This window comes from Ascidia mentula, chromosome 1 (genome assembly GCF_947561715.1).
Source record: "Ascidia mentula chromosome 1, kaAscMent1.1, whole genome shotgun sequence".
NCBI classification, from domain to species: domain Eukaryota; kingdom Metazoa; phylum Chordata; class Ascidiacea; order Phlebobranchia; family Ascidiidae; genus Ascidia; species Ascidia mentula.
Genome location: NC_138566.1, coordinates 5,073,626 through 5,099,602, shown reverse-complemented (window position 1 = coordinate 5,099,602; position 25,977 = coordinate 5,073,626). Strand labels below are relative to the sequence as shown.

Genomic DNA, 25,977 nt, shown 5'->3' with positions numbered 1-25,977 from the left:
TTTAAAGTTTATTTTGTAACTTCGGTATCAAAATGGTGTCTTGGGTGTTGTCAAGATAGGATTAACAGCAAAAACACTCACAAGTTGAACTAAGTAAGAAATGTGTATACGTGGATTTTGGTCCGAAATCATCATGGAAAGCGAAATTACTGTAGTTAATATGCGGATTGGTGCTGGTACGTGGAACTTGAAGTTAGTACGAAGATTATTAAAGTAAAAACCGCCAACGAAAAACATTTCCTTAATACGTAAAGGTAGTTTATAGCAAAAGATAACATGAAACGTAGGTAGAGTAAATTAAAACAGGTTACAGGCCTAATAATTTTTGAATAAAACAACAATGTTTGGCAAAAAAAGATACACAAGTAGTTTCAAATCTCCTGTGTGTGAAAGGATTGCGTTAAAACGGCATGTAGTGTATCACAGTGGATGTAGGTCTGAATTGGACGGATAAACAAATTCGGTGAAGATCGGTTGTTATAGTTTAATAAATATTTTATATAATAGATTTTCTAAGTTTAAAAGAGCATCAAAAACAACCAAACAATTTTAAACAGAGCAAACGGCGGCTTTGAACTTTTTTTACCAAAACATTAATGCCACAAAAGTACTTTCTTGGCACTAAAAAGGTTTCATCATAGAAACCATTCTAAACAGAAACTGCAGCTTACACCAGACCTAAACTGGAAAACGCGCCCTCTAGTGGAGCTCAGTCGTCGTCCAAATCGATCCACGTTTGATTTGGATTCCGCAGCATTTTCTTTCTTGAGTTGGCCTCGTAGTTGAACCAGGAAGGAACATTCTCATTGCTGTATTCCAGATGTTGAATGCGAGCTTGCATGCGCTGCGCAGTCAACCTAAACATGAATGTGATGATTTCTTTTAGCAACAATCCCCGAAGCCTTAAATTGGTAGGTGTATGGATTAAACATACAGCAGTGATTCCAAAACTGCGGGTCGCACAGCAAACTACATGTTTGGCAGATAATTAACCATCGTCACATTACATATGGTTGTAAAATTTCACTAACTATACACCTCCAGACACATGGTGAAACGCTATACAATTCAATTTTATTTTTGCACAAAAAAAATTTAAACGCGTATGAACAAATAAATATGCAAAATAATCGAGTCAGGCGCCCATATATAGGTCATGGAAGATTCCCATTTATTGCAATATATTAACAGTCTCGATAGTCGTAAGGACAAAGCATTTTTTGTTACCCACTTGGTGATACTGCGGCAGTACATGATGGTGAGGCTCCTCAGTTGCTTGCAACCCTTCCTCAGGTATTTTAATGCCCGGTCGCTAATGTAGATGCATCCGGAGAGGTTGAGGACGTGGATGTAGTGACATACACCCGAAAGGTATTGGATGCTGAGGTCTGTCAGCTGTTGAGATCAGGTAAATATGGTTATTGAGAAGAATTGCAAGGAACCCCTTATTTATTCTGATTCCTATAAAAATTATATTTGTTGCATAGATTAAAACAACACTTATTTTATTATGCCACATGCACGTAAATCTACTAAGTATAAAATTTGGCCACCGGTGTTTTCATTGACAAACCGAAACGTTTATTACAAAGGTTCTGGTTTCAAAATTTCACTTCTGCCTAATCAGCGATGGCATTTAAATCCGTGTCTAATCTGCACATGCAATCTTACCCTGCACAATTTCATGTACTACGTAAGCCACCCTCGAGTACCAAATTTTTCTAACTTATGAATACCGTCATTGATTAGGTAGAAGTGAAATTTTGATAACATGTAACAGGCAATCTTACCAAAGGACATCCAGTCACGTTGAGTGAGATAAGCATGCGGCAACAGAATGCGAGGTTTTTGATCGCGGCATCGGTGAGTGCCATGCAGTGCGAGACATCCAGTGATTCGAGCTCCTTCACTTGTTGACAGAACTTCTGCAAACCGAGGTCGCTGATCCCAGAACATTCGGAGAGAGTAATCGAGCGGATTTTGCTGTTCACGCCCAGAGACGCGAGGCCCTGCAAAGAAGGTTATGTTAAACAGGTCAAAACAAGTTGTTTTTTGTTTAGTGGATCAAGTAGAACAGTTGTTCTCAAACTGTGGTACGCGTACCATTAGTGGTACGCGAGAGCTTTTCAAGTGGTACGCGATTCAGTCTACTCTATACAATTTGCCGCACTTTGCAGAAGCCAAAACCGCTGCAAATACATGATGTCGATTTTCTTTATTGTGCATTTGTGACGCAATAGTATCAACGGGAAATTGTTGCAGTTGAAGTAATTCTGACATCGTGTATTCAACTGTGCAACAGTTTCACGTTGATACAACTGCGTCACAAATGCACAATAAAGAAATCCAAGCAACTGGTGATATTGGCTAAATTGTTATTCATTGGTGGTATGTCATAACAGTTATGGTATAGTAATACGGTGGTACGCAGTGTATTAAAAAACAAATGAGCGGTACGTGATTGGAAAAAGTTTGAGAAACACTGAAGTAGAAGAACAAACAGCATTCTTTTGCCGAGCGATTATAATTCTATTCTTTTTACGGCGCTTGACTTTATGTTTAAAGGTAGAAAACTATATGTACTGGATTGTCAAAGTATATTGTGAAAGTAAAAAGTATTATATACACTAGGGGGATAAATTGATAGTTACACATTGGACGACCACATTTCGATATATGACGATATTTCGATAATTGAAGTTAACGGTCATCACTTTTTGTATTGGCTGAATACATTAGTACATGTGGGAAAGTTGTCTTATCCCACACCACAACGAATAACTACAATATCTTACACACCTATTTACGTATCAATAACGACCTTTATTATTTAAGCATCATACACGGACTCACCTGATCTTTGATGTTGGTTCCAGATAGGTCGACCACGCTTAGACAGGGCATGTTGCCTAGCAACTCGATGCCGGCGTCGGTCACGTGCTCACAGAAGCACAGACAAAGATGCGTCAAGCTGTGGCACCTGGCCGTAAAGTAAGCATAATAAAAAGTCGTTTCAAACAAGTAGTGTCATTTGGTCGCCCAAGTTAAAAATTATGTTAAAACTAATTCACGTATAATTTCATACGAAGGTGAATCTTGCTAAACCCACATAACTAGGCTTGAAATCTTGAAAAAAATTAGACTACGCCGAATGTGGTCTCGACATTATTTTTGAGATATTCCAAAAGGTTAATAAACGACGTAAATGATGTTTGTACCTCTGCGCGACACGCAGTAGCGAAACGTCGCTGACGCGCACACAGTTGGTAAGATTGAGCTCTCGGATTTTGCCTCCGGAAGGTCCTTCCACTAGTTGCCGCACTCCCGAGTCGCTCACACGAACACAGTCGGCCAGGTTGAGGACCACAATGTTACGTAGCGGTGAAAGTGCTTTGAGCATCATGTCCGTCAACTTTTGACAGTCGACCACGTACCTAAATATTGTCATTAGATATGCGAAGTGTTTGTAAACATTTTTACTGTGCCTTGTTATTATATTTCATATGTGTTTAGACGTGGAAATTTAAAATGTGGTAAACATTACAATCGAAAATGTTTCCTCATTAAAGCGTTTCGTGCAGTTTGCCACACAAAAATGTTTGTATTGTAAGATGTTAAGTAAATTTAGGTTTGGGAATTTGTACAGTTATTCAAACTATTTCATATTTTAGGACATTTTTGTATCTGAATCATTTTTAATGAGAACCATACGACAGCGTTGGGGCCACTAATGTTATTCTTCAACTTAGCGTCGTCTTACGTTCCTGTGAATTGTTAATTCATTTCAATGTTCTGTTTAAACACAAAATAATGACTTACACGTGGCCGAGGTAGGGACACTGCTTTCCCAGGGCCTTGAACGTGTTGTCTGTGATCTTCTGGTTTCCTTCGATCCTGATTTTTTGCAGACGTTTCGCCTGAGCAATTGCCTTGAACGCTTGGTCGCTGATATTCGGCGAACCAAGTAGTGAAATTGCTCTTATGTTGGTGCATTTGTCGGCCAAGTTCTACAGAAAGCGTGATAACAACAATGAACGTTGACAGCCAAGGGAATGTTGACCATATACAGTTAAACCAAGATTAAGGGTATTTTTTTCGATGGAAACCATTAGTTAAAAACATTTGTTAGTCTGGCACCGTCTGCCCTTTTCAGTTTTCAAGTTTCATTTTGACTTAATAAATACGCACTGAGCGCAAGAGAGTTCCCAACGATTAAACCAGGTGTGACTCTGATATGATTTTTTTTACCATGGCTTCCCACAGCGGGGTCAAATTTTATGGGTCGCAATACGTCAATGTCACACAGAGTGTAACATTTAATTGTTATATTTCATAAGTACGCCGACTCCGATGGTTTCAGTCGTTTCATTACAATAACTATATCATAATATCACCGTCAAACACAGGGGTTCGCGAAATTTTTTACCAGTCAAAAAGGATAGAACTCATCCGGCAATTTTCCCGGCAAGAAAAAATACTACAAATTTGACCAATACAATACTTACGCTAACGCCGGCGTCGTTTAACGTGGGCATGTCGTTGAAGAACAGTGACTGTAGATTTGTGCAGCCTTGGGCGACGTGACGAAAGCCGAATTGTGTGATTTGGAGACAACCAGATACGTCTAAATACGTCAACTTTCGGCACCCTTTGCCAGCAGCAAGATAATGTAAACCACTGAAAAAAAGAAAAAGGTTAAATGGTGCAGTTTTGACAAGAAAACATTTGCTATTTTCAGTATTAAGATCACTCGAAGCATTCAAACTGAACTGACTGCCAAAATTTTATCGTATAATGCAAAAACTATGCAATGAAATATATTCATTCGCTGTTTAGGGCAAGGGATATCTGTTTATTAAGTATAAGGTTTATAACATAGATGTGTTTCAAGGTTATGTAGCTACGCAAAAAGTATATTTGAAATATTTCTTAGTAAACTTGCTCTACAGTACAAACTTATACGACTCAATATTGCATCATATCTTCAACCGATACAAGAAGAAGAAGAAGAATATCTCACCGGTCAGTATATTTCTGGCAGTAAGCCAGACTCAGGTACTGCATGTTGAGACAACATCTGGAGAGAGTTCGCAATGTTCCGTCAGTTATATCAGTGTGGGATAGATTGAGGTAGAGCAGAGTGGGACACCCCTCAGCAATCGTCCTCATTACCTCATCCTGAGTGGAAATAATTAACCGATACAGCAAATTTGAGCACGTTTTACCAATAATTCAAAAAAAGTGTAATCTTTTGTGGTAAATCGTAAAAATGGACGAATTGTGAACCTCAAACTCATGACAAAAAAACAGGAAATTATCCAGCAAGGAAACTGGTCTATTGGGTTGAAACATGTAACATATTTTATGCTTACGTTGACTGCTTTGCATTCGGAAAGGTTTATATCCTGAAGGTTGGCGCATTCCGCGATTGCTTTGAAGGATGGCCAGTGGATGGAATAACATTGTCTAAGGTTGAGGTGGACGAGATACGGGCGGCACTTTTGTAGGCACTGTATCACTGCTTTGTCGGTTATGCTAAAAAGAGGCAAAAATATTAATAAAAAGTGGAAAAGTTAAGAGTGTTTTAGGTTGGGCGTACATACCTGCTTCTGACTCTGCCGAAATTCAGGTGGCTCCATAGGGAGGGAGCACCAGTTATAACCTTCCACGCTCGGCAAACTTGCGCGCACCGACCAAGGTCAATCAGGTCGAGGCAGCTGAAAATCTCTATGGCACATTTCCGAGGAAGCAAAGAAATGTCATCTCTGAAATACAATGTTGTTTTCAGAAAAGTTGTAAGCGCAAAGACGGCATATTTGTGGTTTTAGCGATTATGAAACCACTAAATATGAAGGCACGAGGTTGAGACAACCAATTTATTTAAAAAAAAAACGCAAATAAATTGTTTACCAAATGTACCACGCGTGTTATCATACCGTTGCATATCTGATTGCAGACAGTGGGTAAAAGTTAATGATACAGCATTTTTACTGGTTCTGAATAAAGCCATTAACCCGATACCTGTAGTTGTCGGTTGTTCCATTTCCCTCCGTTTCACTTTCCTCCTCTAACTCGCCCCGTTCCAACCTTTCAAAATATTCCCTCGTCTTGCGCGCATCCACTGCAACTGCCCTCCACGCACGGAAGATGAGGCGACAGAGCGACTTGTTGCAAACCGAATCTATTATCTTAAATGCCTCTGTTTAAAAGCAAATTTTAAGAAGATTAAAGTAGTTCTTGGTTTGAGAGCCAAAATCATGCAATACTGCATGGTTGGGGAAAAAAATATGTATTTACCCTTACTTACAATTAACCTTACTTAACTTCTAAATTAAAATTATTAGAACAAAACAATTTTTTTTAGTATAGTTTTCATATTAATTATCAAAACTAAGAAATAAATCCTTCACATTCAAATATTGTGGAAATTAAAGCATTTAAATGCTTTTGTACAAACTTTATTCTCGCATCATAAGTGCAAAATGACGGAAATGCAAAACTCTTTAAAATTAACAGGAATGGAACAGCTTAGAACCAAAAGCGGCAGAAAATTTTGAAAAGCAGATTACTATTACTGTACACAAACTAATAGAGCATAATAAAAAGTAGTAGTCGTATCTCACCCATTTGTTTTTGTAATACAAAACTCTTCCAGTTTTTCCATTTCATCAGAGCTATTCTCATTTTGCGATGTCTATGGTACCTACAGGAACAAACAATAAATTATGGTAAAATCGTGTTCAGGCAAAATGCAGAATTTTAAATTGCATACTTTCTAGCTCGTTGTAGTTGAAGCATCATGCTGCCTTTTCTTTTCTTTTTGTCCAAGTAATATTTTGACCATGCTTTAAAGCACATTGAAGCAATTTTTGTGTGATAATGACCATAAGCACTTGCATACATTTCTGTACTAGGCTGTATTAAAAAAAATAAACAACAGCATTAATTTTGTGCCTCCTCTACGTAGTTCCTCAACTAAATCAAGCATTGGCCTTAATCTTACCACAGTTCCACTTCCAAAGGTGAATATTTCATCAAGATAACTTTCTGCCATCTGTTTCACTTTGGGTCGCATTTCTGGAGGCACGAACATGTCCCTATGGAAATAAATATCCAAGTGAAAAACAATAAATAATGCAACAGACACCTAAGCAAAATTTTGTGAAATTGCCACTTCGTGCAAGTTTTTCAAACTAAAATAACTTCTAACCATGATATGTCATAGAGTCCCTGTACTTCTATCTTCTTAATACTACGTGCAATCCATTTGAGAGGATCATCGGGACACAGAACAATCAAACCAGTCAGGAGACACTGTGAAAAAAAAACACATTGTATGTTTTCAATTGGAATTAACTGCTAAATTTTTGCTTACCTCGTATAAATCAGGTAGTTGATGGACCCGAATATATTCTTTCAGCTTTGGATCAATACCTTGAATCGATGTCATGATTGTTTATCTGCTTTACCCAAACAGCATGAAAACGAATTTTGCGAGCATCAATACATTTAGCTAAAGAACTATTAGATCTATTGCTATTGGTGTTGATAGGAAACATCATACCAATTTAATTGTATTTTTATTACTACACTGGCTTCCAAATTGACTTCAACGTTTGTGCAATGTAAAAAACAATTTATTGTGAAGACGTTCCTTTCAGCAAATCAAAAAAATAAATCATTGCAGTACTGTTTTGAATTAAAATCATCACTGCATTCAGTTCAGCCGCAAATGCTTCCAGGAGATAGTTGCCACGGTTACCTGGTGACACCAAGTGGCGGTGTTTGGTACATCCATAGAATACTAAAATACTTATGTTTTAGTATTCTATTGCGCAGCTGACGAAAACTAAAAAAAGACAACAAAAAGATAATTATGCACAAAAGTAAAGAACTTAATTTGGTTAATTTAGGTCACAAAATTTATTCGCATGTTATTGATGTATCAACGCAAGTTTGGGTTAATCCTAAAAAAAGTTGACTGTTTTAGTACATTTGCAAATATCATACGACACACAGAAGCGTGAACAAGTGGTAATAAGTTTTTTTAGAAACCTTACAACGGACTACAGCAGTAAAAATAAATAATAATGCAGAAATAAATGTAAAAACATTATTTTATCACTCCGTTGCCACTCCAAAAGTTGCGGTGATTTCCCCCTTGGTAAATACCCGATACAAACTGGCCCAAAACTTCTGTTTAAGAATGCTAAACAAACGTAGAAATACACAAGACTCGACTAATTTACAATAAAAAAGGAAAATTTGCTTTGTAGCTTCTTAAAATATCCACATCGAATAAAAGTTAAGCAGCAGTTTCTGTTTCCCAGTAGATAAAAATGTTTATGTGTAACAAATTTTGCATGGTCTTCTATTAGGGCGTCTTTTTCGTTGCCCATAATGGGCTGTACAACTGTGATGCAATAATATGAAGTGTTTAGTTTGCAGCACGTTTCATGTATAAAAAGTTTTCTCTGCTTTTAGAAAAAAACGTTAAAGCACTTTGCAGTACATATATGAATTTTCTGAAACTGAAATCATGGATCTACAACTACTAGTAAGGACCACACACTTTTCAGCAATCAAACACAAGGACCAACGCAGAAAAGACCAAGACAGAACACCATACATCAACCATCCAATTGGTGACCATTCCACCTGAAGTGGTGTTTTGTGTTAACTTTTTCAAACTTTGATTTGTCATAGGTGTTGCAAACATTTTAAGTCAGGAAGCAGGCATTACAGACATCGAAGTGCTGCAAGGAGCTTTGTTGCATGACACAGTAGAGGACACAGAAACCACACTGGATGAAATTGAGGAACAGTTTGGTTCCAACGTAAGGTGAGTACTAACCCAGTTGGTTCCAATTCTTTTCCTGTATTACATGCAAAAATAATTATGTACGGTGGTAAATTAGTCACTTTGACCTGAAAGGAGATAACTGGCATTTTAGGAAGATTGTGGCAGAGGTCACAGATGACAAAAGCCTTCCAAAACAAGAGAGAAAGAGGCAGCAAGTCATCAATGCCCCAAACAAAAGCCCCAAAGCCAAGCTGGTGAAACTAGCAGACAAGCTTTATAATTTGCGCGATCTAAATCGGTGCACTCCAGTTGGTAAGATATGGACAGTTTGTTTCTTTCATAATTTTAAAAATAGCAAGTTTGAAACAGCCCAGTGTGGTAACAAAACAGTTATAACAAACTTGTGTGAATGGTAACTGTGTTTCTCCTATGACACTGGGTCTCTTTAATAATTAGGTTGGTCTGATCAACGCGTGGAAGAATACTTCAACTGGGCATCGAAAGTTGTCAGTGGACTGAGAGGAACAGATTCTGTCCTGGAAGGAGAACTGGACAAGCTGTTTAAAGCAAGAAATATAGCTGTGTGACACAAGTGAAAGAGGATAGTTTTCTTTTATTTCTGAAAACATTTGCACATATGTTGGTTGTCATAAAATTACTGCTCTTGCACTCCCATATGTTTGCAAATAAAAACAAAAAATAACAACCGCTGTAAAGAAAAGATTTTGAAGAATACTGCATTGCACCTACAGCATAAAAAATCAAGCAAATGAAAACTCTTGAGCTTCAGAAAAGTACACAGTGCAACAAATGTTAATTAGGCACTTAAAATGTATGAAACTATGCAAACAGAAACAGTGGAAGGTAGATTTACTGTAAACCTGAGTTGCAACTATTACAGGTGGTAAAATGGTGTGAACAGCTTCATATCAGTGCACACAAACACTTTAGTTGACAAATGTTTTCTGTACTACTCCAATAAAATGCTGCTTTAAATCGTTTTTAAATATATCGTACCATTTTAAAAGATTGATCCTACGCCTGACCTTTTGAGATGAAGTTAACTGCTCATACTCAGTCAATATCTTTGGCAGTTCTTTTCTCCAGTCTTTGACAAAAATTACTGGTGCCTTTTTCTGTTTAAAAATGCTGTAAGATCCATATTTGGAGCTGTTGCATGTTCTTGGACCAATGACATCTTCTATCACAGGTACTGAGCCAAGAGACATGGCTTCATATGTCCTTGAGCATTCGGAATTTTTACATGATGGAGATAGAGTGAGATCACTATCTTTGATTATTTGTCTGTAGCTATCCGCATATAGATTTTGACTTGCATACCTGATGCAAATGTACATACCACAGTTTAGAAACAAACTAAGTATTCTACATAGATACAAGTAGTAATAAGATAGCTCCAATTTTAATGCAAATATATTTAGAAAATATGCTATTTTAGAAACGTACCTGTTTTTAAACTTAACCTGGCAATGTTTTAGAATATTTTCTTTGTTGAGTTGAAAAATTGTTTGTCTCGAAGTGTTTGGCAAAGTGGTCCCCACAAAGTTGCAAGTGTACTTTCTTGGAGCAGTTACGTCAAGAAGTTCAGAGTAAGACCCTATCTCTGCTGACCTTCAAACAAAATAAAAAATGCACAAAAACTACCAATCCTGCCTTGCACACCAATTAACTATTGAAACTGAATAGTAGCTGGTTGGCAACAGACCTTAATTTTAGGACCGAAAAGTTTTCAAACTTACGACCAATATTACTTGAAAACAGAAAATTCAGATAAGTTTACTCATTATATTGAATACCTAACTTACCTTTTCGGGCCCAAGGGCCACGAAAAGACCTTTTTGCTATCAATAAATGGAGAATCATACACCAAGAACACAAATTTTATTTTATCCTCTTGGAGATAAGGTCGCAGCCAATCATTTTGGCATTCAGGATTTCCAAGGACAATTAATCCAATTCCACATGTGTGATGCAAGTTTAAGGCAAAATCAAGCCAGGCTTTTGATAGCCCCTTGCTTGATTCAGTGTGTGCCTCCAACCCTAGTATCAGACATTGGTCCATAAACAGTGGAGCATTCTTGGGTTGTATATTTCTACTTTGGCGGTACCTGTTCCAAAAATAAAGCATTTTTATTTGAAGGAACCCTACAGCACTCCATATCAGAAAGTTTATACTGCGCACCAAGGATTTTTTTAAGTGAAAATTAATAGCACAGATTTTTTTAATCAATTGTTGATTGCACAAACTAATGCCTGTTTATAAACATTCAAATGTGTGAATCATTTTTTCCAAACAATTCTAAGTTATTTAATGTAGGCCTACGTGTTTAACCAGAATTAAAAACACATATCAAAAGTGTCTATGAAAGAGTATAGTCAATTAGTCACATGTCAGATACTCAACAAAATCAGTTAACTAATGTACCAGAAAGTAATGTCTTCCAGTTGTAAAGAACTTTGAAACCACCCATTGTTTGAAGACAATGGATGCATGCCTTGCAGCACATCATGCCACAGAAAGGCAGCTGCTGTACCAATGTCCCAAATTTGAACCACAGATACCGAAGAATTTTGTTGGTCTATCCCTAAAAATGTTGGTTAGTTTAAGCTTATTATAACAAACTAAAGAAAGTTTACCCCACCTCTGTGACTGTATTCAGTTCTAAGCAGTTGGCTTTCTGCTTCCACGTTGCCTGTTTTCCTCTGCTGCAGCATGGAGTATGCAGTGTACAATGATACAATACTATAACCGATACACATGACAACGCCCACAGCCAGATTTTTTACTTTCATGGTGATTTAAAGTGAAACAAATCCAAGTGCGCCATGTTTTTAACTTGGTGGATGAAAGTCAGACATATCCATTAATCCATAAGACTTTCAAAATGATAATATTGGGCTGTAGGAACAAAATAATAGGTTTTATTTGTGTGTTTTTCAGCTTTAGGTTTGTATTACCGAAGAACAAGAATTAAGGTCAAGTAGTGTACGATTGTACGTACGTAACATAGCTACTGCTATTTTTGTTGCCAGGCATACTAATTAATCGGAATTGCTCTTCTGGCACTTAAGTTTCTAAAGTGTTTATTTGCAACCGACGTTTCGTCCGCCATTCGGCGAGACTTCCTCAGGGTTATGTCAACAATAATGCATCAAACGCATAAAAAACAGTAAAAACGCAAGAAAAACGTAAGAAAAACACAAGAAAAAAGGGAACGGATAACATTGGCACCGCTTGTATTGTCACGTGACCAGGTGTGTAGCGGGGCGTAACAGTTGCAACAAATTGTTTTAAACCGCTGGAAAGTACACACATTGCCCCTTGTCATTCACGCATTGGTTGTTCTTGTGAACGTGGAGCGTCTCTAGGAATAAACGCTTTGTGTGGTCCTCCTCCATCTCTAGGATTTGGACCTCATCAAAGTTAACTCGGTGGCCGAGTGTGGCAGCGTGTTTCGCCAGTGCTGTCCTGGCTATTCTTCGCTGCAACGTCGCAACGACGTTTTAACCGAGTCTGTAACGTTCTCCCTGTTTCACCGATGTACGCTCCACCGCAGTCCTTGCACGCAATGTAACAGAAAACGCTTTTTGGTTGAGCCTGCAGCGTACAAGTAGGATTCCCAGTCGCTGCTTTGCTGAAGCTAAAGTCTGTTTGTGTGTTCTTGCTAATATAGACTACTGAATTAAAAGCTCCGTGGACAGACTTCTTTATTAATGGAAACACACGATTGCAATTACCAGGTGGCTTAAGTTTAGCTTGTTTCAAGCGCGTTTAACACGTGACTGAATTGCAGCGAATTTAACTATCAAAAGAACGTGCGAACGTTTACAGCGCGATGGCAAGAATAACGACAGGGCCGAGAGAATACGAGCGACTGAGAGAGCGAACAATTTACTACGAGGGCGTTTTATAACAAACATTCAGGAAAAACGTGGTTGTCCAGCAGGGTATCAGCAGCTTGGTTTGAACTCTGCAGGAAGGCTTAGCTCCGCCTGCATCCTTTCCGTCTAGTGTTCCAGTATTGAATTTCAGGAAACATGCGGCGTGGTCAGAACTAGGCCAGGGAAAACATGCGTGTTGCCACAAGCCGTACCCTTCTCGACAGGGTGAGACAGCATCCTGTCCAGTGTTCTGTGTGGCTTAGTGTAGACCCCAATACCATAGTCCAACATCATACACTTAAGCGTGTCTGTCAAAACCGGAAAATATGGCAAAACGATTGTACCGGTAGTTGGCGCTGTTTCTTGTGGCTTGACCGCAGGCCAATAGCTACGTCCTATGTTTCAAACGCAGAGGAACTACCATATTACGTCACCATAAAGGTCGGGGCAAGCTGTGAAAAAATTACGTCACTGTAAACAGGCATGGTAGGCATCGAAGGAATTGTAGGCATAATTGGCATTATTATGTCTCAAAAAAAACACCACAAACTCTGACCATTGTAAAAGCAGGAACATAATCACGTGAATTGTTTTTTCGCTACAGATACAGAAACCCATGCCCCCAAAGCATGAAAGTGTGTATAGTGAGCAGTGCTGAAAGTGGTCCGTAACGGTCCGTAAATAATTCTTGCAGGAACGCTGTGAATTTATTCCGCTTTGGGACCTTTACTGAACACAATTTTCAAGACATTACAAACCACACGGCATATTTCCAAAAGTTTAAATTCGATCACTGATGAAGACCTACGATGTGAGTGAAAATTATATGTTTGACCTCCATTTGTTGGATGTTGGTCTGCGCGGCTATATATATATAGCCTGCATGTTTTGAACCTGGGATTCGCAAAACCCTAGTAACCGGGGGAGATATAATTATATAATTACAGAGGTCCGCGAACGAGAAAATAAGCACATGACCAGCAAATAAATTTTACTTTTTCTGTTTTCCCTTTTTTGTTGTTTCCCGCATAAATTAACATTTTTGTCTACCCACCTGTAACCGAAAAGTTAATTTCCAAAATTTGGTAATTGACAAACAAACGGTTAATAATATTACCAACAAACTGTCAGCATATCAACAAGAAAGCGTATCGGTTTAAATACGTTGCAGTAGTTATAATGTATACATACACATTATTATTGCGTGAAGACACATGCAAATTTCGTAAAAAGACGTTTTTGTAAGTACAGCAGTAATGGGCAACCCGTAACTACGGCTGGTAGGTGCAACATGCTGTTTTTATTTACGTTTTCGAGTGGATATAGCCTACATTGCACTTACTAACCGACGCAAATTACAATTTCATTTTATGAAATAACTGCTTGGGTGGTTTCACATTATAGGCTATTATGAAACAACTAACGCATAAATTTTAATATGCTTGTGATGTAGATATTTTCTGTAGTTATCTGTAAAATATTAAAACGGTGGAGTAAATATCTCGAAGGGAATGTGAATATCCATTTGCCCTTGACGGTAGAATGACGTCAGACGGTTTCCCATTCCAATCTAAACAGCGTAAGTTATTGGCGTCAAAACATTCATGAAATGTTGGGAATTTATGGTCAACAAAGTTGTCCCATACACAAGTAGAAGTTTATTTGACTCCTGAGATTGGTCGCTTTCTTGACCACGCCCAAGCAGGGCAGTAATAAACCATTCAGTCAGTCACTGCATACCATTGGTTAGTTGTTGCAATAATATTAAAAGGTTGGGATAGCTGGTAAAATTCCCACTAGCAATTTAAAATTTCTATTCTAAAGTTTTTTTTCCATGTCCAGATGCCATTTTGTTATGGAACAAAACTATTGAAACAACGATATGTTTTTCTGTAGTAATACAACATTGGATGAGCTGAAACTTTATATTATCTGCGGCGAACCTTGGTAACAAATAAGCGCCATAGCTTTTAGAACAGGAAAACTCACTTGCGAAATCGTTGCAGTCGTCAGCGTAGGTTGTGTTTCTCACTCCGCCTATACAAAGATACTCACCAAGACAGCTGGTAGTTCTGTAAAGTTGCGAGACCAATATGTGTGGAAAAAGTTCAACTAAAACGTCGCAGGTCAAACCTACTTGACACCAGGACACATCGCATAAACCGTCCCGCGCCTGTTGTAAGTTCTGAATTGCAAATATCCTGAAGTAACCCCAGCCACCGAGGGAGGAATGGTCGAATTTAGAATATTGTGCCCTTTGCTAACAGAGATTGGGAAAGCAGGACCAGAACATTGTGGGCCTGAAAAATGGACGAAACTTAATTACGACCGGGTTCACACTGGCATATTTTTGCTGCACAGATCTATAAAAAGTAATATGAATTCTAGTAAACTGAATGAATAATGGCGAACGCCTACCTATGTTTTCAACACTTGCAAATACGCTTAGAACCTTTTTCAGCACATTTGTCACGTTAGACTCTGCAATAAACCCATCGTTTGTGCTGAAAAAAACAAAACAAATAATAAATTATTCAGTATATTTTGTTAATGCAGATGACAAGCAAAGAAATCGCCGAAACGAAAACAGGAATTGAGTCAAGTGCAACCTGGCCAAAAGACTGTAGCCAATTACAACGCTCGATAATGTTCCTATTGGATTGGCGTCATGATGAAATTTGGCCGTTTCGTAAACGTGAGAAAAGGTTAGTCCTGCATTGAGGGGGGATCACCACATCTGAAACAATGGCAATAATATAATATACGCGATATATTCCGACAAAACAAACGTTCACCTTCTCATTCTTTACTAAATATATCAAATCACATAGGTTTGGAATCGATGCATTTACGCCATCTCTGCAAAATGCTGCGTAGTTCATCTCGAAATTTCCTTCGTTCATGGTTCCCGTGTAACTGATTCTGTTGTCCGTGTTTGGGCGATAGTGTGCGACCTATATTCATAACATGTAAGCTTTGCATTAACCGGGCGAACGTATTTCTCATATATTCCTACGTGAAACCGAAAATTTGTGCTTTGGTGGTCCTTAAGTTGCCAACGAAAGTCAAACCAAAAAATGGATAGGTGGAGCGGCTTGCCAGTATGGTACTGGTTTCTGCGCATCTTGAAAAGTTATGTCATATAAAAATAAATAATTTGGAGTTTCGTTGGATTTTTATGTTTTTTGCATATTATATTCTTATATTCTTTGATCACAAACAGTAAAATAAAATGGTTGGTTGTTCACCTTATTTCTTTGGAATAGACCATGGATATTGAACATGAATTAGAAAAAACATGAATCTGTAGATAAAGAAAACGTTTCGACACAACGAAATAAAAATCACGCACATCATCATTACACTTACGTGCATTCCATGTCGGGTAAAAAAACCGCTACTGTCATTCTGTATTTGATATGCGTCCTTCGTCTCAGGATACTTGTATTTGTAAAAGTTTGGCACCAATGCCGAAATCTCCGGAGCTTTGACTTCGAGAGCGTCAAGAAGTCTTTTGGTATCGAAGAAGATTTCTGCAGAAAAATAACAGCACTGTACCATATTGTATTGTCACTGAATGAAAATGCCTGACTTGCCCGGTTTGGGTTTTAACGGGTAATGTTTGTTAAAGAAGCTATGGAGATTTCCGCCGTATGATTTTAGGAAGTGATTGGTTGTTTGGTATTGCAAAAAAGTGGTGGCTTCTGATGTAATTGTCGCAACAGTAGCCCTGTTTACATGAAATGGTTTGCGAACGAGCTTGCGGCATCGAGCCGTGAAGAACTAACATACCATAACGAGCGAGCTTCGGGGCTCAATTTACATGAGCGCGAAATTCGGTTCTCGCAAAATGGATATGGCGGCAACAGATAGTTTATTGGAAGTTAGGGCTCTACTTTTACTTCATAATTACCAAAAACGGTGCAAACGAAGAAAGGCTTTGCTGTTGTTACATGTCAATGCGCTGCTTTCTCACAATCGAAGACTTGAACGGCCGTGGCGATTACAGAGGTGAGATATTGGTGGTATTTATGGGCCAAACTTTATGCTTACTGGAATACTGTGCTTCGCTTTGCATTCATAGTTTTGTATCTTGGTTAAGTTAAATGTTATTTTCGTTTGTTTTAGGTCAGGACAATGGTGGAATGTTATAGTTCCCGGTTTCAATGATTCCCAGTGGTTGACCCATTTCAGATTGAGTAAAGAATGCTTTGGGTGTTCTTCAACACTTTTTAATAACCGGTGTATTGCTTCGTTGGTCCAAATTACTGGACTTTTTCGCAATATTTTTGTCATTTTTTATGAAATAAATATTAATACCAAGCACATAAATTAAAACCTCAAAAAGAATATCTTCGAAAAACATCGACAAGCAAACCTAACCTAACTTGATTTTGCCGCCAAATTTTTCGAACAGCTGGTTCGCGAAAAGAAGCTAGTTGGGCGAACTAGCTTCCGAACCCACCCCTATTAAGCTAGTTCGCCGAAACCGCTTCCGAACTAGCTTGGGCTGTGATGCGTAACGCTTTTTCTGATAATGGCGGGAAGCGGGTAAGAAGCGTGCCGCGAACCCGCTTTAGACGTCCATGTAAACAGGGCTAGTGTTTGGAACGTGTCGAACCATCAGGTCCTCAGCCTGAATGTGAATTTATGTAAAAAAAAAACTAAAGGTAACACATAAAAAAACGAAGATTTTAACATTGATAATAGGCTAAATAGCCCATTTGTCACTAAAGCTATGTACTCTTTTACAAACGTCAGTACTTTTTTTTACAAGCGATCGTATTAAAAATTGGTAAAGTTATTCAAATGTAAAATTTGTACAACGTTGATATTGGTATCAAATTATAACTTACATTCATTGTGTAATACGCAGTGCTCTTGTAATCTGACTGAACGGCCGTGTGGGCAGCTCCAAAAGTGATCATATTCTCCCAGTTTCTGAATTCTATGTGAAAAAAGCTGAAACAGTATTGGTTGTGAACTAACAAATAGCTTGCCCAGCATAATGCAGAAAACATTGTTTGACACCTTTTTCAAAACGCTTAAATTATTAAAAACTGGAAGAAATTTGTGAACTGATGATTGCGTAAATTTCTCCATAAACAACATTCTGCATTGTTGCTAGTGTTGAGCTGTTTAACATAAATATATTGGAAGATTTAAAACACCTATATTTAAGTTCCTATATTATACGCCAATTGAAGTGATAATGGGTGATGTTCGGTATGATTAAGCATGTACTCATTTATATTTAAGATCACCAAGAGCCTGGATGAATAAATAACGACCCTGCTTTTCAATGAACCAGAAGATTTATGATTATTTGTTTAAAGTTGCCCGATTTGTGGGGGTTTCTATCTATTCCGTCAGGATGATGACAATTTATATAGAGTTGAATTCGCTTACACTGATATTCTTCCAGGACAAAACTCATAAAAATAAGCATATGACAGCCCTGGTTCACTATTATTCTGATAGAACCCCTTCTTAAATTTTTCAATCCCGGTATGCATATGCATAGTGTCGACATACAAAATGTACAAAAAAAGAGATAACCTATCATAAATTCTATACCGAAAAGTTTGAGAAAATAATGTTCTATTTCTGGTCGCTCGCCAACTTACGGCGTTTGCTATAATCCGGGTTTGTTTCAAAATTGAACCAATTGTCTCCCTGCGAACAGGTTTGTTCAAGGTTATTTTCATTTACACTTGCAACCAACGTCCAACCGCCTCCATTCGTCTCCATGTCACAATACACCTGCGAAACCAACGGGCAACAATACCACAATTTGAAGTAATTTTGCTACTTGTATATAGAACCCCCAAAAGAGGAATACGAGCACGTATGGCATACGTGGGATTTCGTATGGAATACGTCGTATGTATGGGATTGCCCAGTAAACAAACAGGATATCACGTTCCGACCTAATCACTTCTTTATGACGTTACCTGGATTGTATCGGGTGAGTTAGGTGGGTGTATGACGTAATATCCGCTTTTTGTCACTCCGGTGGATCTTAACGCCTTGCAGGAGCTTGCGTTGGTGGACGAACAGACAATGCCTTGTTGCTTTGTGGCTATTACGCATGTTTTCTTAGTAGTAGTTTAGCATCAAACACACAACATCGATAGTAATAAGCTGAATTGCGTGACAGTTAAACTCATTACACTTTTTCCGAAAATATTTTTTTTGCGTGAAAACATGCTGCAAATGATGACGTAGCCTGTCATGTGACCATCTTTCCGTTTTCTCGTTAACGTCACATTTTTTGCATTATTAGGACATAAAGTATCATTTTGACATTGTAATCCATGTTTCTTTACTCACAGAGTGAATCATATCATGGTATAAACCACGTATTTAACATCAAACATAAGCAACTTACCTAGTGAAGCGTTAATTTTCTGCACAAAAAAAATGGTTTCTCGCACTATTTCACCTAGTTTCGGAACATAAGTGCTACCATACCTCGACTTGTGCAACTAAGTGCAGGGAGAATGCAAAAATGAGGCAATTTAAAATGACCAAAATACTGCAGAACACCAACTTCAAATAAAAACGTCGTTTTGTATCGTTTTTGTTGGAGTCCTTTATTGCAGGCAACTCTCTTTGGCTCAATACTAAATAAATGAAGCAAAATAATTCTTTGTAGCATGTTTATATACCATCATGTCAAATGCACTTACTTGCATGACCTAGAGGTCGGTTTGTGGATTGCAAAACTGATCCACTAACTTCTGTACCAAGTGTTGGCTGCTCATACAAGGTGTCCTCCATCGTGGATCCCTTATTGAAAATGGTTTGGCAACCGGTAATGGCAGCCAACTTTTATGTGGATGAGTAAGACTTTTGTGTGAGTGAGTAAGACTTTTGTGTGAGTGAGTAAGACTTTTGTGTGGGTGAGGAAGTACTTGCAAAACATCCCGTCGTATGTCGCAATAAGACCTGCAGTATAAGATAAAAATACATGGTTTCTTTCCTTGGATATGGGAAGAAATTGTTGTTATTTTGTCGCTCAAATCTTCAGGGCACTTAAAGAAAAAAAAATCCGTTGTGATGACCTGTTTTAAAGATCACATGAGATGTGGACCGTTGTGATAAAAAATCTTTCCAAGCACATAATGACATTCATGAGTCATTTTTGATATTTATGGCCCCCTAGACTCGACCCTGCACTCCCTCTCGCGTAGCCTATAATTATTTGTGTTATTGTTGTAAGCTACACACATAAATCAAATTTTGTAATCACCAAGCACATAAAACAGTTTCTAGGAGGGTTTGCCTAAGTTTAAAATTATCAACTGAAGCTAATCCAACAAGGGTATTTTTCAGTATCTTGTGTTGACACTGTTTATAATGTATTGTATGGGTTAAGTGCAGTGATTCCCAAACTGCGATGAGGGTGCCTCTAGCTTTTCTCCATGTATTCACTGCGGAAATTTTTGTTATATTTATGGCATTATCTCGATGCGGGCGTTATTTGGTTCCCAAATGGGTAAAATAGTTTTGTATTTTGTAGGGTGTCGTAAGCTAAATAAGGTTTTGAAAGCACCAAGGTTTTGGAAGCGTTAGTGATTGCAGAATTTATACGCGTGAATGAAACTAATACGCTCCAATGAGTTTCGTGACGCAAGGTTTGTGTTGTTGATATTTTCAACGTGTTTGCACTTGCGTGTTCATTGCTGGGGCGGCATGAAATCGTTTGAAGAAGAAGGCGAAGAAGGGTTAAAGCAATGGAACAAAAATGACGTGGCCTTGGCAAAACAAATACTGAGCAAGAGGCCAGGATTTCGAGAATCAACTTTGCCTCCAAAGGGTGGTGTAAAATTTAGCGAGAAATTTGAATCTGCAGCAGAAACAAGGAAATTAGAAGCGTATTATAGCACTTTAAGAAACACATATTCTTCGTGGAAGGTCACCAAGCTTGGAAACCTTGGCACAGCGGAATGGCTCCCCCAACATGGGGTTGCCAAAGTCACAAAACAAGGTAAATTCATGCAAAGCAAATGTCATCACCATGCACATGGATTTTTTGCTTTGTATCCCGAAGAGGCTTTGTTTTTGCTTGACGTGGGTGAGATTGAATTGCTGTTAAATGGAGTCCCGATGTCAATGCAAAGTGCTTACTCTGCCCTGCTGTGTGAAAAACCAGAAGATAAACTAAGTACTGTAGATGAGTACCAAGTTTATGCACATTTGACTAAACTCGGTTATAGGGTACAGAGATATGTGACTCAAACTATCAGCACCTCCCAGGAAGACAAACCACATAGTAGTGAGAATCACAAAAAACGCCGAAAAAATGACGAAGTGTCAAATGACCCGATAAAAAGCAAAGTCACAAAAACTCAAGAATTGCATCCAATTGGGAACAAATCTGTTCATCATAAATTAAAAAAAATGAAATATTCAAGATCCGGGTCAACATCACGTGGTTGGTGGATAGCTATTGACAAACTATTCCAACCTTTTACCGCAAGTCCAGCTTTGGCTACTTTGGAAACTGACTTGTGTAAGGGTAAATTTTTGGATTTTGGTCAAACTCGAACAGAATTATTTTCCCAAAACTGGGACAAAATGCTCTTGCCTCCAAATACAGATTCTCAGTATGAGCTTTTGCCTTCCATATGGATGCAAAGAATAAATCGGCATAGTGACGATGGGAATAGTGACAGACTTCGTCCAAGTGACTTTTCTTATCCTAAAAAACTGCATTATGAACAGATTCGTAGCACATCAAAATCATGGAAACACTACAAGCAAATGATGCTTGAAGACAAAAAAGAAATGCTGCAAAGGCATGCCAACTTATGCAACAAAATGCACTCTGGACATGTAAAACCATTGCTGCATCCAAATAATGCACACACAACAATGGATATCCTAAAAAAGGTTAAACTTGATCCAATTCCATGTGAAACCGTTGAGACCTCAGTCACAGAACATTCCATTAAATTCAATGTTTTTCAAACAGACAGGACAAAACCATTTAAAAAGACTCATCCTGGTAAACCATTTTTGAGAGTTGTGGTGTTAACGTCATCAAGTGAGATGCTCAGTCTGTATGACATGAAGTGCTTTGATGATCTATCAAACACTGTACCTGTCAAATATGCCATAGTGGACTCTGGAAGAATTATATTCATTTCATCTGAAAGCATAAGTATCCCAGTTGATGTAAACTTGGGGTAAATAATTTTTTCAATTTGTTTTGTCACTTACATTGAATGCAGTAGTGTGATGCCTTTGTGTCCACATGATATGAAAGCGAAATTGACATCTTTCTTAAATATTTTAAAAGCATCAGTTCAAATCAAGTTAAAATAATGTGTTGCCAACTGTTTTTACCCCCTTTCACATAAGGTAGTTTTCCACACTATAAACAGTCAAAATGAGAGCCCCTTTTCCTTGTGTCCTAAATTGGTGTTCCAAATTACACCTTTTTCGTGTGTCCCAAATTGTCTGGATGGCCGACTTCTCTGTCAAGCGTAAAAAGGCGACGCGGCGTTCACAGGAACGTGCAATTTGCCACCCGGCGTTTCCAGAAGTTTCTGCCGCCGGTATACAAGACGGCGCGCAGAGCGGCTGGCTCACATTTGTGGCTTTGCTCAGTCGAAGGCGTTAACACCGGTTTCCGTTTGCTCTCAGAACTTGGTTGTTGCGTATAGACTTCCACTGTAAAATGGGTAGAACAGTACTTTGTGTGTCGTGTTTGGTGTTGCTGTTCGTCGTTACCTCAGCAAAAACCCTGGACATCGACGAGGATGTTGCCAAATTGTCGGAAGCTAACATTCAATTCAGCATCGAGCTCTACAAGAAACTGTATGAAGACCCAGCAACTGAAAACCTGATATTTTCACCCGTTAGTGTGGCAGCAGGTACATTAACAGATATATTTTGTATAAAATCATGCGTTGATTCTAAATGTAATTTAACAGCAATGGCGATGACGCACCTCGGGGCAAAAGGTGACACGGCGAAACAGATAGACGAGGCGTTCAACTTCAATAAGCTGGAAGGAAAGTTTCACTCCGCTTTTGGTGAATTGCACAGCCTGCTTTTGGACAAGGTTTGTGAGCTTTGTCTGAAAAAAAATCTGCAAAATTACCTAACTTTCTCGAAGATTACTGTAACATGAAACTATAGCAAACAATCAACGTATTTATTGCAGAGTTCTGAAAACGTAACAATCAGTTCATCGAATCGAGTGTTTGCCAACAATCAGCTTCAAGTTCTCGAAGATTACAAGAACGCCTTGACGGTGTATGGGGCACAAGTCGATTCCGTAAGTGATAGCATACACTAGTAAAGTCGACTTTCTAGTAGATTTTGAATAACATTAAATAAAACATATGTTTGAAAAACATTTTCAATAACATTACGATTATGTTTTAAGCTGAACTTTGGTCAAGAAGCTGATCAGTCTGTTGAATCGATCAACAATTGGATCAGTGAAAAAACGGAAGGAAAAATCGAAAACATGATGGAAAGAGGCTCAGTAGACAGTAACACTGCGCTCGTCATTGCCAACGCCATCTATTTCCGTGGTAACTGGCATTCAAAGTTCAACGAACACCAGACGGAAAGAAGAAGCTTCTACGTTTCCCATTACAAAGTGGTCAAGACCCCATTCATGTTCCAAAAAGGTAAGGACTCTTGTTTCTTAAATTATCAACTTGATTTGTGCTAAAACTGGAGCAGATCAACTACAGGGTACCAATATCTGCTAATGCTACAGCTTAGCTTTCATATCAGCATGTTCTTTCTTAATTAGGTGTGTTTAACCAGGGGTTCCAAAAATAGAGTCGCGGCCCGCCGAGTGGTTAAATACGACGAATTCTTTAGGCCGCAAAGAATTTACAAATGTCATACCAAACACAACATTTTACGGCCACTATATTGACAAGTTTTTCAGTCCAATTGCTGTGTAACTAAAAACTAGATACCTGTCAAACATAAAGGGAAGTTAAAATTTTTGGTAAATTAGAAAGGGTCGTTAGCGCACAAGTTTTGGAGTAAACGATTGCATTGCACTGCGTTTTTCCTCGAACGGAATGCCTACCGAGTCGCTTTTATTTTCGAGCAAAATTTACCTCGATGCATTTATACGCAGGCAAATTTCGCTACGGCTATGTGGAATCTCTGACTCTGCAGGTGCTCGAACTTCCATATGCTGGCAAGGAATACAGCATGGTGATCTTGCTGCCGGAAAACTTTGACCTTGACAAGGTGGAGCGTAATCTGAATGCTGAAAATCTGACTCGTTGGCTTTCGGAGATTAGCTACAGGACTGTGGATGTAAGTAAACGGTTACACGATTTTTTGGTGAAGCATTGAATTTAAAACACGTTGGTTTGGCCTTGTAAGCCTAAATTGGACTGCAAGGAATGAGCAGCATAGTTAAGAGGTGATCATACTATAATTGACAAATTTCGACTGGAACACATGTACCAATCTCCAGGTTTAAAAATTACGGGCACAAGCCCCAGTTAGGCCTTCCTGGCAAAGCACTCCCTTTATTTTGAGTGCGATGAACAATAAAGTAAATGTTGACAACAGGTAACAATACCCAAGTTCAAACTCGAGGAATCTCTCAACCTGCATGAAATTCTCCCCAAGTTGGGCGTGACTGACGTTTTCGACCAGAGCAAAGCGGATTTGTCCGGTTTTGCCAACAAAGACAACTTGAGCGTTGACAAGGTGCTCCACAAAGCAGTGGTAGAGGTACGTGATTAACCGAAAAGTCCTAAAACTTATGTAACTTTACATATTAAAACACCTCGACCAATACATAAAAACACTGCAGTACTGTTTTGGTGCCGAGCGTACTTAAACAGCAAACGGGAAGACGTTTTCGATGACGTGGTAGCGACAAAATAGACTTGATGCGGTTCAAATGAAACAGTGGTAAACCACGGAAAGGCAAAGTGAAATATTTGCGTTCTCTAGAGACAAACGAGTAACATTAACCTGAATTTGATGAAAAGGAAATTTTTGACCCGGCAACATGTAAATGTAGGCAGTTTCCGATTTGCTATTGGCATAAAAAGTCCACTTATTATTTTTACTTCGTTTACCCCTGGAAATGATAAGACGTGTACTCGCTCGAATTGGCCCCGTGACCCAATTATCGGTAAACCAGCAGTGGGTTCAACTTAATTTCACCAGGTCAACGAAGAAGGCAGCGAGGCGGCTGCGGCCACAACCGTTACCATAGTAGCGCGCTCCTTGGATTCCAGGCCCCGCTTCATCGCTGATCAACCGTTCTTTTGGGCCATCCGGCACCAGCAGAGCGGCCTTATCCTTTTCCTTGGGCGCCTCAAGCGTCCCGAAGGCCCCCTTCTCGATGAACATTACGATCACGATGAGTTTTAAAAATGCAATTATTTGAAGTTCATTTGTCATGTTCATTTTTCACATGCCCCTGCGGTCCAAAACGTATACATTGTGGCCCTTAAAGTACGTTCGGCATCATTGTAGAGTTGCGCCGACCCATGTGACAAATATAAGGTGAAATTTAAGAACGTACTTCACGAAAAATACACAGTGCAATTTTGCAATAGCTGCAAATATGTTTCCAACCAATAACTATGCTTTAGCATTGACCAAAAGTTCCAAAGTAAATGTTTTAATTTTTCGAAACTTCGCATTTTTATCGTCATGACCGTTCATACATACATGTTTCCTGTTTATATTTATGGAGTATTCAAAGTGCAATATGACCAATTTCCGATGGCATAATTCCTGTGTTTACGAATAACAAGTTCTAATATTTCATCCTATTGCTGCTGGAACCAGGTGTCAGAAGATGGTGGCAAGGTTGAAGCCGAAAGGTCGGAGGCACAGCGCTCGAGGGAGCGGTCTGTCGTCTATGCCGACCATCCGTTTATCCTATTGGTCCGCCGTCGCTCAAGCCCCGCCTTCCACCTCATGGGCGCCTTCAAGCGGCCACAGGGACGCGTTCAAAGTCACGATGAGCTGTAAGCTTGCGGGATATGCTCGGACTGACCATGGAATCCAACTGCAGTATTAGGTTGCTTTTTTGTCTTGCACGCTTATGCTTTGTATTTCGGTCTGCCACACCAAATCATGACATGCTTTTTTGCTCCCCACCGCCATATCGACAACCTTTTGTATTCCTTTGCAATAAAACACAAACTGCAACACAATTTTGGTTTACAGCCGTTTCCCTCGAGACGCTTGTCGGTATTTCTATTGAAAACAGTTTTGCCAAAATTACATTCCTCCTCTATGTCCTCTGCTTA

At 38.8% G+C, this 25,977-nt stretch overlaps 7 protein-coding genes across 8 annotated transcripts; 3 read left to right on the top strand and 4 right to left on the bottom strand.

The window, feature by feature from the left end:
* On the bottom strand, positions 1-7,527 carry LOC145917879 (F-box and leucine-rich repeat protein 13-like). Its single transcript, XM_083003183.1, has 16 exons — positions 7,376-7,527; positions 7,211-7,314; positions 7,004-7,097; positions 6,773-6,915; positions 6,624-6,703; positions 6,022-6,199; positions 5,604-5,765; positions 5,373-5,535; positions 5,021-5,178; positions 4,506-4,677; positions 3,820-4,007; positions 3,219-3,434; positions 2,854-2,980; positions 1,791-2,009; positions 1,232-1,395; positions 1-857 (listed from the first exon to the last, which is right to left on the bottom strand). The coding sequence occupies exons 1-16, from the start codon at positions 7,448-7,450 to the stop codon at positions 710-712; spliced, it is 2,391 nt and encodes a 796-aa protein (XP_082859309.1). The 5' UTR covers positions 7,451-7,527; the 3' UTR covers positions 1-709.
* A 961-nt stretch (positions 7,528-8,488) lies between these two features.
* On the top strand, positions 8,489-9,408 carry LOC145898321 (guanosine-3',5'-bis(diphosphate) 3'-pyrophosphohydrolase MESH1-like). The gene is made up of 4 exons (XM_082986754.1): positions 8,489-8,645; positions 8,707-8,842; positions 8,955-9,115; positions 9,260-9,408. Exons 1-4 carry the CDS (start codon positions 8,540-8,542, stop codon positions 9,388-9,390), a joined length of 534 nt encoding a protein of 177 aa, XP_082842880.1. The 5' UTR covers positions 8,489-8,539; the 3' UTR covers positions 9,391-9,408.
* LOC145898310 (ribitol-5-phosphate xylosyltransferase 1-like) lies at positions 9,402-11,944 on the bottom strand. The gene is made up of 5 exons (XM_082986744.1): positions 11,467-11,944; positions 11,250-11,409; positions 10,630-10,932; positions 10,271-10,435; positions 9,402-10,144 (listed from the first exon to the last, which is right to left on the bottom strand). Exons 1-5 carry the CDS (start codon positions 11,615-11,617, stop codon positions 9,751-9,753), a joined length of 1,173 nt encoding a protein of 390 aa, XP_082842870.1. The 5' UTR covers positions 11,618-11,944; the 3' UTR covers positions 9,402-9,750.
* Positions 11,945-13,913: 1,969 nt separating this feature from the next.
* On the bottom strand, positions 13,914-16,267 carry LOC145895316 (intelectin-1-like). The gene is made up of 6 exons (XM_082984137.1): positions 16,108-16,267; positions 15,316-15,418; positions 15,125-15,210; positions 14,844-15,006; positions 14,696-14,778; positions 13,914-14,276 (listed from the first exon to the last, which is right to left on the bottom strand). The coding sequence occupies exons 1-6, from the start codon at positions 16,265-16,267 to the stop codon at positions 14,173-14,175; spliced, it is 699 nt and encodes a 232-aa protein (XP_082840263.1). The 3' UTR covers positions 13,914-14,172.
* Positions 16,268-16,276: 9 nt separating this feature from the next.
* LOC145895221 (intelectin-1-like) lies at positions 16,277-19,051 on the bottom strand. Its single transcript, XM_082984029.1, has 4 exons — positions 19,040-19,051; positions 18,334-18,469; positions 17,579-17,654; positions 16,277-16,436 (listed from the first exon to the last, which is right to left on the bottom strand). Exons 1-4 carry the CDS (start codon positions 19,049-19,051, stop codon positions 16,277-16,279), a joined length of 384 nt encoding a protein of 127 aa, XP_082840155.1.
* Positions 19,052-20,404: 1,353 nt separating this feature from the next.
* On the top strand, positions 20,405-21,907 carry LOC145887752 (tRNA-splicing endonuclease subunit Sen54-like). The gene has a single exon (XM_082978963.1). It carries the CDS (start codon positions 20,405-20,407, stop codon positions 21,902-21,904), a length of 1,500 nt encoding a protein of 499 aa, XP_082835089.1. The 3' UTR covers positions 21,905-21,907.
* A 361-nt stretch (positions 21,908-22,268) lies between these two features.
* LOC145887753 (leukocyte elastase inhibitor-like) lies at positions 22,269-25,871 on the top strand. Of its 2 annotated transcripts, none has more exons than XM_082978965.1 (7): positions 22,269-22,590; positions 22,651-22,781; positions 22,884-22,997; positions 23,109-23,358; positions 23,826-24,010; positions 24,272-24,436; positions 25,511-25,871. In XM_082978965.1, exons 1-7 carry the CDS (start codon positions 22,395-22,397, stop codon positions 25,694-25,696), a joined length of 1,227 nt encoding a protein of 408 aa, XP_082835091.1. In that variant the 5' UTR covers positions 22,269-22,394; the 3' UTR covers positions 25,697-25,871. The 2 variants fall into 2 exon arrangements, with proteins under 2 accessions (XP_082835091.1, XP_082835090.1); XM_082978964.1 differs by having other exon boundaries at positions 24,881-25,654.
* Positions 25,872-25,977: the final 106 nt, after the last annotated feature.